The sequence below is a fragment of the Paramormyrops kingsleyae genome, chromosome 20 (assembly GCF_048594095.1).
Source record: "Paramormyrops kingsleyae isolate MSU_618 chromosome 20, PKINGS_0.4, whole genome shotgun sequence".
Lineage (NCBI taxonomy): Eukaryota > Metazoa > Chordata > Actinopteri > Osteoglossiformes > Mormyridae > Paramormyrops > Paramormyrops kingsleyae.
The window spans coordinates 20,439,606-20,460,113 of NC_132816.1; the positions used below are offsets into that span (position 1 = coordinate 20,439,606).

The 20,508-nt window shown below is 45.4% G+C and overlaps 2 protein-coding genes across 6 annotated transcripts; both read right to left on the bottom strand.

Annotated features, from left to right (window-relative positions):
• Positions 1 to 5,794: 5,794 nt before the first annotated feature.
• On the bottom strand, positions 5,795 to 15,704 carry LOC111848475 (sialidase-3-like). Its single transcript, XM_072703976.1, has 3 exons — positions 15,648 to 15,704; positions 6,894 to 7,131; positions 5,795 to 6,766 (listed from the first exon to the last, which is right to left on the bottom strand). Exons 2-3 carry the CDS (start codon positions 7,107 to 7,109, stop codon positions 5,795 to 5,797), a joined length of 1,188 nt encoding a protein of 395 aa, XP_072560077.1. The 5' UTR covers positions 7,110 to 7,131; positions 15,648 to 15,704.
• LOC111848418 (sialidase-3-like) lies at positions 13,078 to 19,270 on the bottom strand. Of its 5 annotated transcripts, none has more exons than XM_023820392.2 (4): positions 19,150 to 19,270; positions 15,004 to 15,241; positions 13,949 to 14,876; positions 13,078 to 13,208 (listed from the first exon to the last, which is right to left on the bottom strand). In XM_023820392.2, exons 2-4 carry the CDS (start codon positions 15,217 to 15,219, stop codon positions 13,093 to 13,095), a joined length of 1,260 nt encoding a protein of 419 aa, XP_023676160.2. In that variant the 5' UTR covers positions 15,220 to 15,241; positions 19,150 to 19,270; the 3' UTR covers positions 13,078 to 13,092. The 5 variants fall into 5 exon arrangements, with proteins under 5 accessions (XP_023676160.2, XP_023676159.2, XP_023676158.2 ...); XM_023820391.2 differs by lacking the exon at positions 19,150 to 19,270 and adding an exon at positions 15,648 to 15,781; XM_023820390.2 differs by lacking the exon at positions 19,150 to 19,270 and adding an exon at positions 15,621 to 15,761.
• Between the last annotated feature and the right edge of the window lie 1,238 nt (positions 19,271 to 20,508).

The window sequence follows — 20,508 nt, forward strand, 5'->3', positions numbered from 1 at the left end:
GCGCCCAGGATGCTGGAGACGATGAGAGCGGTTTGGGGCGGTGAAACACACCCATGCTGATGGGCGACAGCGCCGCCTTGCGTTTCTGTAACAATACAATGCAGAAAACGGTCTACGTTTCATTTTAATACGGCAAACGAAAAAAATGCTCACCGACTGACGTGTAAACGTCTTTTTTAAAATGTCGAACAACACCTGTAAAAAAAACCTGGAAATGATCAAAGGTCGCATGTGACCCTTCCATGTGATATTATAGTATGTAACCAGCAGGGGAAAATCAAGCGAATGCTCAACAAATTTAATTGGGGGCAGTGGCCCTTGACTTTATATTGTTGATAGAATTTGGCCCTTTGGGGGAAAATAAGCTTAACTGGGGGACACTGGTCTACAGAAACTATACATAGCATCTTTAATACGTTTTCTGCATTATGCTATATGGGTATCACCCCTGGTATATAAATACTGATGTACGAGGTGAGTGGTAATAATTTCTTTATTGTTAATGTATTTTGGTGTATGTGATTCGTTTATAGTGTAGCGCCGGTGAGATCTGTGCGTGAGCGCTCGTGTATTTAACCTTTGTATATACCCCGTACCGGGTATACACCTTACACTTCGGCGTCTGACCACCCTGTGTTTTGGCTGTGTGCATTAGGAGGGTTGAGTGCCTGTTGTAGTTATGTTAAGGACTGTTAATAAAGAGCCTGTTCTACCCCGGCAAGCAAGTCTCCTTGTCTTTCGCTGCTCTGGCGATGTGTCGGCTCGCCTGGTGCTACAATAGGCTGCGGCAAAAAAAAATTAAAATCCTGTCATGTGCTGTCAAGACTGTTTGTGGTTAGTTATATTTATTGCTTGGTGAGTGTTCAATAGCGGATAGTGATGTCGTGCTTCAAGCATACTGCGGTGTGCTAAAAGTGAACACCCAGCAGCCGCCAGCATTGAACCAGCGAGAGAAGGGAAAATAACATCACTAAGGCTGACAGGCACAGACATAAGGATGTGTCATTACTACTCAAAGACTGGGAGAGGTTCAAGGTAAATGACGATGTCGTGTACAGGGTCAGTAAATTTCCCAACAAGCCACGGAGCCAAGAGATGGTGCTTTCTCAGAAATTTAGGGGACTAGTGCTGCGGTCATTTGGGGTTTGATAAAACCTATGGTTTAGTCCGAGCAAGATTCTATTGGCCTCCAATGAAGGTTGAAGTGGGGAAGTATTGCAGGATGCTCACGTTGCATTCAGAGGAAAACTACAGAATCTGCAGAATTAAGTCACTTGACCAGTGATGGCGCCATGGATCTTATTTGCATGGACTCCTTCTTCATTGAGCCTGACTCCAAGAATGTCTCCAACATTCTGGTCATAATGGTATTTCCCACTGAAGACCAGACAGCAGCTGCTGTCGCCCAGTAGTGTCCGCTATGGCTGACCCAAAAGAGGACATTCTGACCAGTGTAGAAACTTTGAAAGCTGCCTCATTCATGAATTGCCCAGTATGTTGGGAGTGAGGAAATCGAGGACCACCCCATATCATCCTCAGGGTGATCCACTGCTCCACATGCTGGGAACCTTAGATCCTAAGGAAAAGAGCAGATGGAGTCAGTCCATCAGTCACTTCATCCATACATATAACTGCACAGCTGAGAGTAAGACAGAGAGAAAGAATGGGAACAATAAATACCAGTATGATCAGAGAGTTTGCTACTTTTCACTGGCTGCTGGAGATCAAGTCTTGATATGGAAACTTGGGCTGCAAGGAAAACACAAACTGGCTGACCAATGGGCGTCGACCCCCTATGTAGTAGAGCGTCAACTGCCAGGTCTGCCAGTTTTCAGATTAAGGTAGAGAGTGGAGAGGGTCCAAAGAAGATAACGCACAGAAATAACTTGGAGGAGATGTGCATCTTCAGCCTGAAAGGATACCTGAGTTGGCAATGAGACACCTCACCACCACACCTCCCATACATAAGCACCTCCTCACCACCACACCTCCCATACATAAGCACCTCCTCACCACCACACCTCCCATACATAAGCACCTCCTCACCACCACACCTCCCATACATAAGCACCTCCTCACCACCACACCTCCCATACATAAGCACCTCCTCACCACCACACCTCCCATACATAAGCACCTCCTCACCACCACACCTCCCATACATAAGCACCTCCTCACCACCACACCTCTCATACATAAGCACCTCCTCACCACCACACCTCCCATACATAAGCACCTCCTCACCACCACACCTCCCATACATAAGCACCTCCTCACCACCACACCTCCCATACATAAGCACCTCCTCACCACCACACTTCCCATACATAAGCACCTCCTCACCACCACACCTCCCATACATAAGCACCTCCTCACCACCACACCTCCCATACATAAGCACCTCCTCACCACCACACCTCTCATACATAAGCACCTCCTCACCACCACACCTCCCATACATAAGCACCTCCTCACCACCACACCTCCCATACATAAGCACCTCCTCACCACCACACCTCCCATACATAAGCACCTTGTATAAATGGGCCAGTTAAGGATAAGTGTGTGATTTTTATGATATTGGCTAAACACTAAGGTTTATTTTGCTTAAAGAAAAACAATTCTCTCTTGTCGTGAGGGCATGGTAATTTGTGTTGAGGGGAGAGTGTAGCATCCCTAGTGCATAAACACTGACGTGTGAGGGGTGAGCGGTTAAAATTTATTGTTAATGTAACTGCATGTCTGGGAGAAGAGTGAGACGCCTTCCTGTCCACTTTGCTCAGATAGAAGCTCCCTAGAACATCTCCTTAGCAGCTGCCCGAAGGCCCTCGCGGATGCTGGCGCCATGAGCAGGTACTCAAGGCAGTTGCTGAGAGTTTGGTCTCAGTCATAAACGCCAGCAGGTACCACCAGGCTCCTAAGAAGGCAGTTACCTTCATCAGAGCTGGAGCGAAGTCCTGGGCACAGGGAAGAGTGAAAACAGGCCTCCTCCACACCGCTGCAGGCTAACCTGGGAAAGCAGCTAAAGTTCCCACAGCACATTGTCACCACATCACTCCGGCCAGACATGATCATCACCTCTGAGGCCTTGAAACAACTTATCATGCTGGAGCTGACAGTGCCCTGGCAAGAGCGTGTTGAGGAAGCTACCGGGAGCTAGTGGAGGAATGCAGGGAACGTGGCTGGAGGACACTCTGTGAGCCCATAGAAGTCGGCTGTAGAGGATTTGCAGGACGATCGCTCTGCAGAGTCCTCACATGGCTGGGTATCACAGGAGCGGCTAAGAGGAGGGCCATTCAAGCCGCAGAGGAAGCCACGAGGTGCTTTGGTTGAAGAGGGTTGATCTGTGGATGGCTGTTGGGATGCAGGTTGGGGCCTGATCAACCCCCTGGGTCACCTGGGTGATGGCGTGTGAGGCTGTGAAGCCCGAAACCCAATGACCTCAGGGTACATCACTGAGGATGCATCTCAGTGCATCTAGGAGATGTTTCCTGCATAGTACTTTGGTTTGTGACCCGTTCGTGTATTTCTCTTATTGACTGTGTGAGCGCGGAAGCGACGTGGGGGCACGTGGTAGAGCGGAGTGTGGGAGGACGGACCGGGGAAGCTCTTGTTTGGGATTCATGATGGGACTTTTGAATGCTGGATTTATTTATTAAACCTTTATTTAACCAGGAAGGTCCCATTGAGTTACAATAACTCTTCTTCCAGGGAGTCCTGACTCTTCTTCCAGGGAGTCCTGACTTTTCTTCCAGGGAGTCCTGATATCGCAGGAGGGAGACTCTCTCCAGGTCGCTGGAGCTGTGAGTAACCGGTCGCATTGTTTTATTTTTTTTCTTCGCTCACTGACTGAAAGGAGGTCCAATGGGCAGCAGCGAAATAGCAGCTCCTATGGACTGCGGATCGTCAAACACATACAAACTCCAAGTAAACTGCTTTGTTGACTTTCGGATTGTTTTCTTCATTTTATCTTCCCACTGTGTAATAAATCGATAAGGAATGAGCGAGAGGGGGTGGCACGCTGGTTAGTACTGTTGCCCCACACATGACTGGTAGCTCTCCAGGAGCAGGTCTGGGCGGCCCTGCTGTACACGATCGACTTACCCTGGAGGCTATAAGCGCAAGGCAGGGAACAACCCAGGATGGGGTGGACTGTGGGGCAAAACCGGAGAACCCGGAGAAAACGCCATGACAACACGGGGAGGAACCTTTGGCCGAGACTGATTATCTGTATCAGGTGTGTTAAATTAGGGCTGTACTGATTAGGTCAGAATTGGGCAGCCCTGCTTACAGGATAAGCAGTTTCACAAAGCTGAGCTTTACATGTGATTTTGCCAATTCTAGCTGTAAAAGTGAAACGATACTAAATTGCTTATTGGTATATTTGCCGGTTTTAGCTCACTGGCAGCTACCAGGATGCTATTAGCCTGTAGCTTCGCTTTGCGTCTGTTTTACGAAAAACCTTGCATTTAAGAACTGTTGAATTGGTTCAACAAAATGTATTGTTTTAAAATTGTAGATCGAATCAATAATTATTTCACACTAGGTAAAATAAATAGAACAGAGAAACTAAATCCTACTGTTTGACTTAACGTGATTTTATTTTTAAAGCAGTTCTTCCATGTTATACGTGTACATAAAAATCACACTCGCAGCAGTTTTTTTGGAACTCTTCAAGAATTTTTAAGTGGTTGCAGGAGAGTGACGGGGGCATCACAGTAGACTCTGTGCTGAGGTCCTCTTTCCACAGTGCAGGACCTAACATTCATGGTGGAATCTCGAAGCTTTCACAGACAGGAGACCAGTGATGGGTGAAATGACCCTTTTTTGGGACACTTAGTTTGATTCAATTCACCTAAAAGATTCATTCTGATTCATTCACTTTTTGCATAAAATCGACCTGAAAGGCTTGTGTTCCTATATGTCAAAAGGTAGTGCATTATTTAGGCTACATAGTGCTATGGAGTAAGCTAAATACCACTCATATAAGTCAGGTGAGATAAATGATATTTGTTTTTGAACTATAGAATAAGTCTCTCAACATTGTACCTTAGCTACTCATGTTTGTTAAAAACCCACAACTAACAGCTCATCACAAAATAGGCTATATTGTATCTGATTAACTGATTGACAACATATGTTGTTAGGCTTATTTAATTAATAAAAAAAAACAAATCATTTGAAGTTCCATGTTCTGTCATCTATTTATCCATTAATTTTCTTGATGTTTTAACTTTTAACTGTGATATCGTTTCAGTATCGGCCTCAAAATATTTTAGGCAGGTATCGTATTGAAGTCATGATTTTGCTTTTGTGACAACACAAATACACACATTTTATTGGTTCATTAGTTCCAGCATGCCTACTTTGCTTTTGTCTACCGTGTCCAATCCTATTCTCCTTCTATCTGCTGTAAGTTGTTATACATTCATTTATCGTGCTGGACGACTTATCCACCTTTCACAGATATACTGGATCCTATTGTAGATCTGTTTTTAATCTTGTTTTATTTTATTACCTTTTAAGTCTATATTTGCCACCTTATTTCTATTTTATTCTCTATGATAATTATTCATTTTCTTTTTGTTCTAGGTATTCCTCTTATTTAATTTTATTTCTTTTGTCTCTTTTTACCTTAAACAGAGTTTCATCATTTCTGTAAAGCACTTTGGGCTGCATGTATGTATGAAAGGTACTATACAAATAAAAGTTATTATTATTAAGGAGATATGAAAGAACAGATGAAGATAGAGATGGTCAAACCTAGGCTCTGTCACCAGTAGCCATCAGCACTTCATTTGACTAAGGTGCAGTGGTGAGATCTGCTTGCTTCCTCACCAGGAGCTTTCAGCACATCATCAAGGCTAAAGCGCAGCAGAGCTATCTGCTCAGTCTCCCGTTCCTCACCGCACTCCACCAGACAGGCGAAGAAGCCGTAATCAGCACAGGACGCCAGGTCGGAGTATCCGCTGGGCCCGGGGTTCAGCACCAAGGGCTGCTCCCAGCTCGACTGCTGGAAGGGGTTCTTGTTCAGGTAGATCCCCAGGTTCAGCCTGCCCTTGGTACTGGTGGGATGGGAGAAGAGCAGCCAGGACCCGGTGCCTGAGCCTGCATGGGATTCTGGCACAGGAAGGCTCACCACGCTGCCCTGGCACCCGGCCCACGACTCTACCAGCTCCGGAACCAAGTGGGACTCCGTGAAGCAGACCTCTTCACTTTCCCCCCAAGCCTCCAGTCTATAATTTTTGTGCTTGCTTCGGGCGTTGCAGTACAGGAAGGTCTGGCCGCTGTCATCCACGGTCTCAGCCATCTCACACTCCCCGGACTCTTCTTTAATTTTCTGACTCAGCTTCCAAATCTTACCCATGTCATCGCTGTAGAAGTAGAAGGCATAGGGCCGGGCACTTAGCGGGTTCCTGTTGGTCCCGGGGTACCTGTAGGCCGGAATCACCAACCTCCCACTCGCCAGCTGGATGCCGTGTCCAGGCCCCACAGCAAACGTGGCCCACTGGGCAATCTCTGCTCCGATCACAATCTCAGTCAGATCGTTCACGGCGCTCCATTCCTGCTCTCCCTCTTTTCTGGTGACACAGCAAAGTCTGGCAGCATTTTTACCGGTTATAATCTGCTGCTGTTCCGAAATCCCATTCTCGACGCAGATGAAGAAGAGGAAGATCGTTTTGGAGCTCTTCTCATACACTGGGCAGGGGTTCATGGTGCGATGACCCGGCAAACTTGCTGATTCCAGCCTTTGTAAGGGTGACCACTGAAGGGGGGAGGGATTAAAGTGTTAAAAAGTTGCTCAGAAGAAACGTGGGTAAAACAGGGCACCTAAGAGTGCAGGAGTGTCCCCCCCGATCTGAAAATACGAGTGGGGGTGCTGCTACCATTACCTCAATGGTTTTATCGGCAGATACCTTCCCCTCCCGCGAGACGAGGCTCTTCGCATGATTATCAGATGGAGAGGTGCGCTCCTCTGCAAAGGCCAGCAATGTGTGACTGTCCTCAATGTAGATCAGTGACGGGATCCTGTACACCAGGCCCTCAGGAGTCTTCTGGAAAATCGGTGTTTTCTCGGAAGGAGTTTTCTTACATGTAGAAAGAGCCATGACTGAAGTATATGCCGGAAATCTGCGGTAAAAGTGTCAACGTCGTTAATAACACCACGGCTTAAAAATATTTCAAATATAACTCCGGTCAAATTTACACACTGCATAGAAATACACACTGCAACAAATACATGTATCGGATCAAATATGGACATTGGACGATATCGTTAAGTATTAACATGTGCTGAAAGGTAAACACCATGTAAGACGAAGACATTCTTACATACATACATATACCATAAACCAACCAGAGGAACAGATGAGTGACAAAGGTGCCTCATACAACTGTGCGCGTTTCCAGCATAAAGTCCACTTAATACAAACACACAGCTCCTCCTCCTCACACTGGATCAAGCACGTGAGACCCCTCCCACTGTCAGGCATGTGGGTCATTCAGAGAATCGCAGGTGGATCTCCCACTGTCAGGCATGTGGGTCATTCAGAGAATCGCAGGTGGATCTCCCACTGTCAGGCGTGTGGGTCATTCAGAGAATCGCAGGTGGATCTCCTACTGTCAGGCGTGTGGGTCATTCAGAGAATCGCGGGTGGATCTCCTACTGTCAGGCGTGTGGGTCATTCAGAGGATCGTGGGTGGATCTCCTACTGTCAGGCGTGTGGGTCATTCAGAGAATCGTGGGTGGATCTCCTACTGTCCGCTGTCGCTTAGCTATTAGTTGAACTTCTCAACCATCTTTCTTGTACATGTGCAAAACCGTTTTTACTTTTATTTTGGTTGACCCTGTCCCCATCAAACTAAGGAAAATTATGCTTTCATTTAGCTCACCCAAAACAAATAAAAAGTGGAGCATTTGGTCGGCCAGTGGGTTAGTGTGCAGGAGTACAGGTCTAATTCTTTTTCTGATATCTGGCGGAAGAAACAAAAACAAGAAAATGGAGAGGAGGCTGATGGGAGGAGAATGGAGTGGAGTGGGTGGTCATTCTCTGAATGACCCACACGCCTGACAGTGGGAGATGCATGCTGGTTCTCTGAATGACCCACACACCTGACAGTGGGAGATGCATGCTGGTTCTCCAGATGGACGGAGCTCTCAGCACATGCGCCGTACGGGAACAGGGAGGAATCCGCAGCGTCCCTCACTGCGCGAGGTTCTAGGAGGACAGCTGAGCTCCCCGCAGTGCCGAATCTGCTCACTGGCGGGGGCTTTGCAGTGCGGCCTTGGCTGGCGGGGGAGGAGGAGCCACGCTCCTGCCAACGTTATGATGTGTGCAGCAGTGTCCAGTGCTGGTGTGTTGTTGCACAAACCACTCATTGGTCTGTACGAAACAGGTCCCGCCTTGTCCAAACCACTCATTGGTCTGTACAAAACAGGTCCCGCCTTGTCCAAACCACTCATTGGTCTGTACGAAACAGGTCCCGCCTTGTCCCTAGATACAAGATACGTGTGTCAAAGAATGAGAGAGAGCAAGTGAGGACAAATGATCCAACATTTGTTGTTCTGTAGGATGAGAAATTCTGCTGCATCATTAACCGTTTCAGTTTCTGTATTTAAATTCCTGTCTTAGTTCAGTTCCCTGGTGGGTCAACCTATGTCAGTAATGTATTTCATGTGTATTTCAGAATGTTAGGAGTTATTCTGTTTAATGTTTGTACTGCCCGCCCCTTCTTGCCCTGACCCTTTGTAGTTAGTCTTTGTTTTTCCCTTTTAGTTTTGCTCCCTTGTGGTTCCCCATTTCCTGAGAGCAGCCAGTGGATTGGCCACCTTTTCCTGCGAGCAGCCAGTGGATTGGTCACCTTTTCCTGCCTGCACCATGCCCCGCCCCCATGTCAGAAACTCCCGAGTCCATGACACCTTATCTCTGAAACCAGCTGTTTCCAAAATTGATGTGACTTTTATGCAATTGTTATAAAAAACACTGAATTACGAGAACGGTTTTCATACCCATATAACAAAGAAACAGGAATTATCTGGTAACTACTTGATAATCATAATCTCCTAGGCTACATCAGTCACTGTACTTTTCTCTTTCCTAGACAGACTCCAAATTCACACTGTTGCAGTGAAGGAATTCCCCCTGTGCTGCTTTAAGTTGCCGCAATAGTGCCATATATGATATTATTGACATTTTTTTGTGTTGTTCATTTATGTCCAATTTTCCTCCAGCTCTACCAAACATAAAAATTTTACTTTTCTTGTTCCCCCTCCATCATCTAAACAACTGCAACAGGTTGTTTAAGAGACAAATTAGTCTTAAAAATCTTCAGTTTATTAACAGTGCCTTAATACAGTGGTCATTGTCGAAAATGTATTACACAACACGATTAATTTATCTCAATTAGTATATTTTCCCTTTATAGCTGTAGATCTAGTAAAAGTGAAACATTTCTGGGATAATTAAAGCTTTTGCGTGTGACTTAGTGGTTACGTAGTCGACATCGTTTAATGAAGTTTGCGGACTTCGCCATCTTGGTTCAGCACATAGCTGTCTGCTGTGCTTGTGTCTCATGCTAAAGGCTGATCTTCCAGCAAATAAAATACCAAGCGGGAAATGAGAAGCTCTGCTGCAGGTTAAAGTGCAGATTAGTATGTGAAAGCAGCATTTCACTGTGGCCAAAGGTGCGAGTGGGATCCTAGAACGCCTTTATCCTGCCTAGATAAACCACATTGATATTTAAACTATGGTGTCTCTTTCTGTGATGGTCTGCCATCTCATCCAGCATGTTGATTCCCTTGAGTCCTGTAATCCCAGGCTGGGCTCCAAGCAGCCATGACCCAACACTGAATCTCAGGTCTTACCGTGTAGATCTTTGCTTAGACCATCGGCTATCACTCCCTTAATTTGTCAGCACATATGATCTAGCAAGAAGTCACAGAAATCTGACCTGCAGACACACAAGAGCAAAGGGATTCATCCTGAATGCAGGTGCGGCCTTAGCCTGTAGGGGGTGCCCTACCTTCAGACACATGTTGTCAGACAGGGAGGGGAAGAGGTGATGCTCCACGTGGCAGCTGATGAGCGAGTGGCCGAAGGTCCAGTCCAGCAGCGGGTTTCGGGGCAGATTCAGGACCCCGTAGGTCATCTGGTAGATGCGCTTTGGTCGGCGGGACGGGGAGAACATGGACAGGCCGATGTGCTGCAAGAACGGAGGCAAGAGGAGAAGGGTGGGAGGAAGGCGAGCGGACCCAGTTCCAGCATGGGGGGGCCCCAGGGGAGGGCAAGGCGGCCGAGGCGATGGAGCTGACGATGGAGCTGACCCGACTGGTGCAGGCGGCCTTAACCCCCAGCTCCAGAGGCACTGCACACTGGCTGACCCAGTGCTGTCACCCCCAAGCTCGCTCTCACCTGCATATGTGTGTCTCATGGAGAGTGAGATGGGGTCAGCAAAGAGAAGCATTCCAATGTACTCCTGCAAATGCAGGATCACTCCTCATTTCACACATACATACATACTACACACCGGCACTAGGCACAAGTGCAGCTAGGCTGAGCTTCCAGTGAAAACCCAATAAAAACCACACAAGCAGAGCAGGTGGCGTGGCGGTTAAAGGCCTGGACAAGAAAACAATGGGCTCTAGGTCTGGGGGACGCTGCTGTTATACCATTAAATTAAGCCCTATTTCTACTACAATAAATAGCCGCTGAAAACGTATGGGTGAGTCTGTAAGCTGCTTTGAACAAAAGGAGGAAAAAAGAAAAGAAAGGAAAAAAAGACGACAACCCTGACGGGTAAATGAAGGACTTTGTAGTGAGATACCTTCCCATGGGGGCCGGCAGGGGGACACGCAGCCTTGTGCTGCCTCAGACTGTGACAGTGATACATCGAAAAACTCATCACAGGAGCATTGCAGCAACTCACCTTGCCTCCACGTCTGATTTTATTTAAAAGCGGCCATGTCCTATCAACACCCCCCACCCCACCGTCAAGCCACAAAGAACGCATGTTCTTCATTTGTGGAGTCAAGTCGTGTGTCTTTGGCTCCCCCTGCTGGATGTTCAGTGCAATTACCAGTGACAGAAAAGGCTGGATGAGAGTAAGCAGAGGGCTGAGGCGGCGGGGGGTCAGCTGACCTGGGAAAGGGAGATTCTGGAGGTGCTGATGCCAAAGGTCTTGCTGCTGGTGTAACTATAGAAGCTCATGGCATCTTGCTCACCCCAATAGTCATAACGCTCTAAGAGGTCCTGGGCTGGCCGTCGGAGCCGATAAGACCGGGCGGAGTCCCATTTCGAGGCTCTGCTTCATTGTCAGGCTCCGCCCATAAGAATGAGCAGGCAGCTTTTACAGCTCCCCATGTGCCTCGTCTCTATGGCCACAAGACCTGTCATATCTGAGGTCACAGGATCGTGAAAAGATATCGGATTTTCTCACTTAGGTGGGGAAAGCGGTGCTCCAAAAGGGGGGGGGGGGGGATCCTCCACACTTCACGCCTTTGTATAAAGCAGAGAAACCCAAAATGGGTTGAAGATATGTGGACTTACCTGCACTGGCCTTTGAAACGCTGGACAATGCAGCCTCTCCTGTTCCCATACAGCTTAGCGGTGATAAGGGGCTCTGCTGCTCACCGCTGGCAGAGCACTGAGGTCTTGGTGTTGGGGGGTCTCTAATTAGGCACTCTCCCCATAAGGCACGCTCCCTAAACCCCCATGACGGAGATCGCCACGCCCGATATTAGCCCATCCAGCATTGTATCAAAGTAATTCTTTAGTGAAAGCAGTGCCTGTTTCGCACTTACATTGTTCAAACTTAATGCATTTTTATTATGCGCCTATGTAAATATGTTTTATACAAGTTTTGAGTGCTAATGTTGTTGCTCTTAACAAGGTAAACTTGTTCATGGTTGCCACGGTCTGAGATATTTCTAACGGTTGTCACACCCCTCATGGGTGGGGAACCTGCAGTAACGGGGAATTGGCGCTCCTCCCCTCCTGCACCACAAAACGACACGCTGGCAACCTCGTCGTTGTGAAGTATTGTTGCCAGATGCGCGGAAATGAGCATTCCATTCTCCTAGTCTTCTGTCTGGCCCATGTTGTCTCGACTCCGTCTGTTTCTGCTCTGCTTGTTCCTGCCTGTCCTGATCCAGCCTGATCCAGTTCCCGCCTGCCTGCTCTGGTCTACCTACTCCTGCCCACCGTGCCTGGTGGTCCTACTCCCAATCTTGTGCATACTCAGCTACAGACCTTCCTGGATCTCCTCTTTTGAGCACGTCCCTGACCTTGCAATTAGGATTTGGTTGTCTAGTCTCCCAAATAAAACCTTCGGTCTCCTGCACTGGAGTCCCCTGTCATCTCTGGTCTCCTGACCAGAGATGACATGGTATATCTCCAGTTGTCCACCTGGTCACTTCTCAAGCCCACGAACCTTCTGCATTGTAGGTATTGAACATTTCAAAGTCAAGGGAAAATTGGGTGAAATGCACAGTCTGGCCAAGGTGGGCCCGTCAAGCCTGTACACCAGGAGGAGCTCAATACATCTGTCAGCATGGTGATTCTGATGGTGACTAACACCACACACACACACACACACACACACACACACACGCACGCACGCAGACGCGCACTTTATAGTTCAGTTATTAAAACTGATGCACAATTGCACATTTTGTTTGGTTTTATGATCTTTGATTTTAGTTGTGATTAACATACATTGTACACATATGCATATATGCCCATAACTTTTGTTGAATAAAGAAAAAAACGCAAAAACTTTGAATAACTTGAAATATTTTGACATCATTTAAACATTTACATTTTACCCGGGGCAGCTATTCCTGACTATGGGGTAAATTGTAACATTTTACTCAATGTGCTAGACCATTTGTTGTCTGTTTGTGATACAAAGATAAGACCTTTTAATAGAGGATACAAATTTGTGTCAAATTTTGAATGTGATTCCTTTAAAGATGTCTCAGGTACAGGCAAAATGTAAAACATCATTACAACTATCCCCAGTGTCCCCTAAGTACAGCAATGGATTCGTTAATATGGTTGGTTCTCACTGCACCAGTGAGGAAAGGCTTCATGGTCAGTGTGGGCTGGGCACTGAAGGGACCCTCCTCACAGGGTGCGTGTGGAAATCATCACGCCTGATACTAGCCAGGCGGCTTTGGTACAGGCACCTGATGTTCTTCTGGGTAAAGCCTGAGATATAGATTGAATCAATAATTATTTCACACTAGGTAAATAAAACAAAGGAATCAAATTACACAGTCTGACTTAATGATTTTATTTTTAAAGTTCTTGCATGTTATACATAAAAATCACACACATCGCATCAGAGTTTTTATGGAGCTCTTCAAAGATTTTTAAGCTTTCTATATTTAAAGACTACACACATTTTTAAGGCCTTATGGGTCACACCACCCCTGAGAGACATTAGTAGAGCTTGCAGAAGGGTTAACATAACTGACGACATGCATAGAGAATTTATGAGGCTACGGGGATATTTGCTGCAGGAGGATTGGAAGAAACTGGGAGGTTCCAAACTTGATCAACATATCTACAGATAAAACAGAAGCAGGAGTACAATATGCTAAGCAAAAAATAAAGGTTTACTTTGTCCTGAATGAGAGCAGCGTCTACGTTACAATCTGAGCTTAATGAATACACTTTAATAAACTAAAAAAGGCAAATTACACAGCGGATATAATGGAGTTTTTCACAAACCTACACTTTAGTAACCTTTAAACATGTCAAAGTAACTTCTACACAGTTAAGGTACTAAACTGAAATTCGTTAATGTAGCACTGAGCCTGAATGCTCCGGTAACGTTTACTCGGGCGTTAATCAGTGTCTGTGGCTGAAATGTTATTGACAAAAGGCACGAGAAAGATACGAAAGGACAGCTAAAGATAGAGCAGGTTAAACCTAGGGTTTCTCACCGATAGCCTTCAGCACATCATCAAGGCTAAAGCGCAGCAGAGCTATCTGCTCAGTCTCCTTTTTTTCACCGCACTCCACCAAACAGGCGAAGAAGCCGTAATCAGCACAGGACGCCAGGTCGGAGTATCCGCTGGGCCCGGGGTTCAGCACCAAGGGCTGCTCCCAGCTCGACTGCTGGAAGGGGTTCTTGTTCAGGTAGATCCCCAGGTCCAGCCTGCCCTTGGTACTGGTGGGATGGGAGAAGAGCAGCCAGGACCTGGTGCCTGAGCCTGCATGGGATTCTGGCGCAGGAAGGCTCACCACGCTGCCCTGGCACCCGAACCGTGCCTGTACCAGCTTCGGAGCCGGATAGAACGTTGTGAAGCAGACCTCTTGGCTTTTCCCCCAAGCCTCCACCCTGCACTCCTGGTTGATGTGTCGGGCGTTGCAGTACAGGCGGGTCTGGCCCCTGTCATCCCTGATCTCAGCCATCTCGCACTCGCAGGACTCTCCTTCCACATTCTGACCCAGCCTCCAATTCTTACCCTTGTCGTCGCTGTAGAAGTAGAAGGCATAGGGCCGGGCACTTTGCGGGTTCCTGCTGGTCACGCAGTACCTGTAGGCTGGAATCACCAACCTCCCACTCGCCAGCTGGATGCCGTGTCCGGGCCCCACAGCAAACGTGGCCCACTGGGCAATCTCTGCTCCGATCACAATCTCAGTCAGATCGTTCACGGCGCTCCAGCGCTGCTCCCCCTCTTTCCTGGTGACACAGCAAAGTCTGGCAGCGTTTTTACCGGTTTTAATCTGCTGCTGTTCCGATACTTCAGTCTTGACGCAGATGAAGAAGAGGAAGATCGTTTTGGAGCTCTTCTCATACACTGGGCAGGGGTTCATGGTGCGATGACCCGGCAAACTTGCTGAATTCAGCCTTTGTAAGGGTGACCACTGAGGGGGGGAGGGATTAAAGTGTTAAAAATTTGCTCAGAAAAAACGTGGGTAAAACAGGGCACCTAAGAGTGCAGGAGTGACCCCCCCGATCTGAAAATACGAGTGGGGGTGCTGCTACCATTACCTCAATGGTTTTATCGGGGGATACCTTCCCCTCCCGCGAGACGAGGCTCTTCGCATGATCATCAGATGGAGAGGTGCGCTCCTCTGCAAAGGCCAGCAATGTGTGACTGTCCTCAATGTAGATCAGTGACGGGATCCTGTACACCAGGCCCTCAGGAGTCTTCTGGAAAATCGGTGTTTTCTCGGAAGGAGTTTTCTTACATGTAGAAAGAGCCATGACTGGAGTATATGCCGGAAATCTGCGGTAAAAGTGTCAAAAGAAAAACTGTCAACGTTGATTATAAGACCACGGCTCAGGCATTTTGGCGAACATGATATATACACTCCCATCAAACTTAATTATAGCCACAAAGTTATTTTTTAAATTCGTGCATAACAATATTGATGTACTTTCCATAAGACATGACAGCAGACAAAAAAAAACAATCAGCCTTGGCTACAATGAAGGAAAACCGGTAACGGAACCAAAATAACTAAATACACACTGAAACAAATACGTGTACCGATCAAATACGGATACTGAACAACATCGTTAAATATTTACAAAACTAACCAGAAGCACAGATTAGTGCGAAAAGAAACTGGAAACACTGCGCGAGTTTCTTGCATAAAGCTCACTTTAGACAAACAGACTGCAGCTCCCACCTCCGCTAGATCAGACACTCAGGCAGGAGGAAACACTAGAAAACGGCGTGTTTTGCGCCCAGTTATGCGTTTAAACGAGAAGGATCGAATTACATCTTATCGGAGGGCGTTAACAGGAACGCCCCCCACGGGAACCGCCCCGCATAAAAAGTGGCACATGTAGGTGAGTTAGGTTTGCATGTAACTTATAATGCGTTTTTCCTTAAGTCTTAATGTTGTCTCGATTAACAACGGAAAGAGCGTGTCTTGTTAAAGTTAACGCTGAAGTTGCGCAGCCGTATCGTTAATAAGGTAACACCAACGACAAATGTTAACCTGGCAACACCACAAACATTTGTGTTACAGAAAGTTATATGAGGATTAAATCTTGTTAGTTCATGTCCACCGCTGTTGCTGGCGGTCCAGCGCCATGCAGAGATTATGTCCCTGGCCTTCGTGCTTCGCCAAAACACGGTCAAATCATCTGCGCTTAAAATGTGAGGTGCACGCATAGACATGACATTACGGTATCAGCCGTACATTACGGTTTAGGAAAATAAAGCGATCGCGCATAGGAAAAGGGTGAGTACTCGTATATACAAAGTACAGGGTATACTTAAATGCAATTAATGTCTTACTTTCCCATAATGTATGAACAAGTCATACGGCATCTGAAAGGCAACGTTCAAGGCTATTTCCTAAACAAATCTGGTCAGATTTAATATACCATTTAAAAGAATGCACTTTGAAGTCCATATAATTTTATGTTATGAGCCAGGTTGGACAGCTCATTTCTCAGGATTATCCCCTAAGATACAAACATATCTGGTACCCCCTGAAAGGCAAGGGCCTAGGCTATATCTCGACCAAATTTGGTCAACTTTCACAGTAGCATTTTAAAGAAAATCCACTTTGAAATCCATGGGTTTACAGTACATGCGTTGGCATATATGAGCCAGGTTTTTTTTATTTTTTATTAACTCAATGCTATGAGCCAGGTTTGACAACTCATTTCTAGTAGAAATGGCATCGTACTCTTCTTTAACACGTAATGGCGTAAGAACCAATGAAAACGATGAGAGGCGTTCTCGTAGAGGGAGTTCCTGTTCTTTAACACGTAATGGCGTAAGAACCAATGAAAACGATGAGAGGCGTTCTCGTAGAGGGAGTTCCTGTTCTTTAACACGTAATGGCGTAAGAACCAAAGAAAACGATGAGAGGCGTTCTCGTAGAGGGAGTTCCTGTTCTTTAACATGTCTCCACTGCTCTAGAGTGCAGTGGCGGTGTGCTTTACATCACTGCATCCGAAGCTTTGCATTGCACTTGGGGATGTAAGGCTTGGATGCAGCTGCTCGGCCATGGAAACCCATTCCATGAAGTTCTCCATGCACTGTTCTTGACCTAATCTGAAGGCCACATGAAGTTTGGAGGTCTGTGGTTATTAACTCTGCAGACAGTTGGCGACTTCTGTACACTGTGCGCCTCAGCATGCGTTGTCCCCGCGCTCTGATTTTACGTGGCCTATCACTTTGTGGCCGAGTTGCTGTTGTTTCCTGCAGCTGCTTCCACTTTGTTATAATACCACTAACAGTTAACTGTGGAATATTTAGTAGAGGAAATTTCACGAATGGACTTATTGTACAGGTGGCATATCCCATCACGGTACCACGCTTGAATTCACTGAGCTTCTGAGAGCGACCCATTCCTTCACAAATGTTTGTAGAAGCAGTCTGCATGCCTAGGTGCTTGATTTTATACACCTGCGGCTATGGAAGCGATTGGAACACCTGAATTCAATGATTTGGAGGGGTGTCCCAATACTTCTGGCAATATAGTGTATGTGGTGTTCTGATCCTTGTATGTGAGTTCTCCCTACCAGTAGATGGCGCACTATACCTCGGGTAACAGAACGGTAACATCTGGTCAGCATGAGTGTCTTTAATTAGAACCACAACCTCCAGCAGTACAAACATATAGCACAAAACACGCAATATATCTGTTCATTAAAACCAATATTATATGGTTAACATGTACCGTACTATGTAAGGTGATACGGCTAAATGACGGTGCTAACTTTTAACAGCGATTATTAATATTTTGTTCTGCTTTGCAATACCGACAGACGACTGCATTTTCATTCACTTTTAATGTGAAGTGCTTCCACACAACAGATGGTTTTCGCTATTTATTTTCATTTCCTATGCGACGCCTCCCTATATATTAGCGCGTAGACGAGATGGTAAATTTTAATCGATATGCTAATTAGTATATAAGAACATAAATTTACAAACGGGTGAAGACCATTCGGCCCATCAAACTCGTTTGGGGGGAACTTAACTAATAGCGCAGAGTTGTTAAGGTATTATCTATCGCTGAAAACCCAGGGTTTTAGCTTGCGCTACACTAGCAGGAAGACTATTCCATACTCTACACGCTGTGTAAAGAAGTTCGTGGTTTAAATGAATTAATTAGTAATTGAGTTTAATGGAGTAATCGTAACAGCTCTGCAAAACGATAACATTACTTAACATTCCAAAATAAACTGATTTCACTCATTCTTATTAATTAACCAACTAAAATTGATTTTTGGAAATAACTCAATTAGTTTCTTTAAGTTGAATTCATATTATTACAAAATTACAGTCTTGAATCAGAGTTGAATTTCATTGCCTTGTGTGTGATTTTAAGCAGCCGTTTGTTGAGGTGGGTGTGTTTATTCATCTCAGGGGGGCATTTAAAGATAGCACAAAATGTCCATTTACTACCTGCAGGTTTAAAACAAATGTTTATTCCACATATAATGCTGAAATGCAGGGAATATCAGAATACATCCGACAATGATGCATGATGAGTGGCTGTGCGAGGTGTGTCAAACACTGCCGTCGAACACGGACCAGCAGAACCCTTGGATGAAAATGAATTCATATCTGAAGTAGCCAGTAGACTGACAGTTTAGGGGGACAGTTGCAGATTAAGCTGCCTGGCTTCATCTTGAAAACACTGTTCTCCACGTATCACAAAGAGCAACACAGGAAATAATTGAGCATATTGATCAGCTGGTTCCTCTTGCAGAACCTGGTGTCAGAGAATCTGTCATCGTGCCTGAGAATGTACGTTTTAATAGCTGTGAGCCTTCATGCTTTCATTTGTGTGTTTTTTTGCTTCCTTATACAGTTTGGCTCAAAAAAAGACCACAAAAGTGTTCTTCTTTTGGCACGACATAACTGGCCATTTTAGTTTTGTCGTAACACATAATAGTTTATATCAGGATCATCTGGCTTTTTTGCAAAATACATGCCATTCATACTTTCTCATGTCTCCCAGTTGAAAATGATACATGTACTTAATATACAATCAAAATATTTTATTTACATAAAGGGACAGAACATACTACTCCTCATATTTTTTTTTAAAAGGTAATACTGTGATATAATACCGTCACCGTCCAAAAGGTGAAAGATACAGTGATAATAATTTTAGATATACTGCCCCACCCCCCATGGAGGAATCTTTCCCCTCGTACCTCACAAGGCTTACAGGCAGGTCATCTGTGTCTTTGTTTTCAGGGAAGCTCTACATCTGCTGTGTTCCTTCTTTTCTGCTTTTGGCACCTCAGCTGCTGAAGCTGAACTAGAAACGGAAGAATGGAAGTCTAGGTGAGAAACAGGTGGTGTGTGTGTGTGTGTGTGTGTGTGTGTGTGTGTGTGTGTGCTCTAATATCTGCTATACATGTCTTGTCTGTGCTACAGGACAAGAATGACAACAATGCAGCCAGAGGTCTTCAACACCTGCATGTTTTTTATGCATTGCTCATTTCCACATATTTTGTGCTAAAAAGGCAAGTGATGACTTGGAGTAGAACATTCTTCTAATTACGTGGAAGAAAAAATTGAGGGTAATTATGAGCTTAAATAGTTTTGTGTTCTTAGCTTTGTGTAATACATTGTGAAACAGTATATTGCAATCCTAAAACATTAACACATAATGTAACAAGTTAATCCCTAACAAATTCCCAAGCTTGCAGTTAGTTCTTTTTTTGTTGTTTTTATTAGCTTAATGATTTGTTCAATTATTCTCACACGTGTATAATATCTATTTCCTTTTCAGGACGAGATGGAGGCAAACCGTGAGAGGACAGTGGTTCTCGTGGCTGTGGTCAGTTCAGGCGACGTTCCTCAGGGGAATTCCCTATGACACACGCCATGTGTCAGTCACCCTTGAGGATCAGGTTGGAATGTCCCGCAGATTTTGGAGTGATGCACCGGTGATTTTGTTGGGACTGATTTGAGCTGCCCTGAAAAGCTGAGTGGCTTCTTTGAGTTTGCCCAGATCATCCTATTAAATCTTGATGATGGGAGAAAACAGCTGAATCTTAAGTTACAGATATTGAGAAATGAACTGGAGTGAAGCTGTCAACAAAATTTGTGTTTAAGGCCAACATTTGAAAGAGTCATTGTCTGAAAATAATCTTGTCTGTTGAATGTCTTCTAGGAATTTTACACGATATGCATAAAGACACAAGTATGATCCTGCATTGCTTTTGTTGTGATTTGTTTGTTTGAACTCGCATTATGCAACTCACTCAACAGGAATCCCAAGATGTCTATCCTCCTGAGACCCAAGGAAAAAAGTGTCCTTCAATTTTAGGTTATTTGTCTTTGGAGGAAATAAGACATCTTACAATCTAGATTTTTTCAAATTTCACAGCATGTCCTCTTTAGTGTACAACAGGAATAAATATGTTTCCTAACATTAGTGAAAAGATAGATGCAAAAACAAAATGTCCACTACAATGGACATAAATGAATGGGTGTGGTCTGAGGAGGATATGTTGAATTTGATGTTTAAGACATTATTTTTTTCACTGTTTTGGTATTGTCTT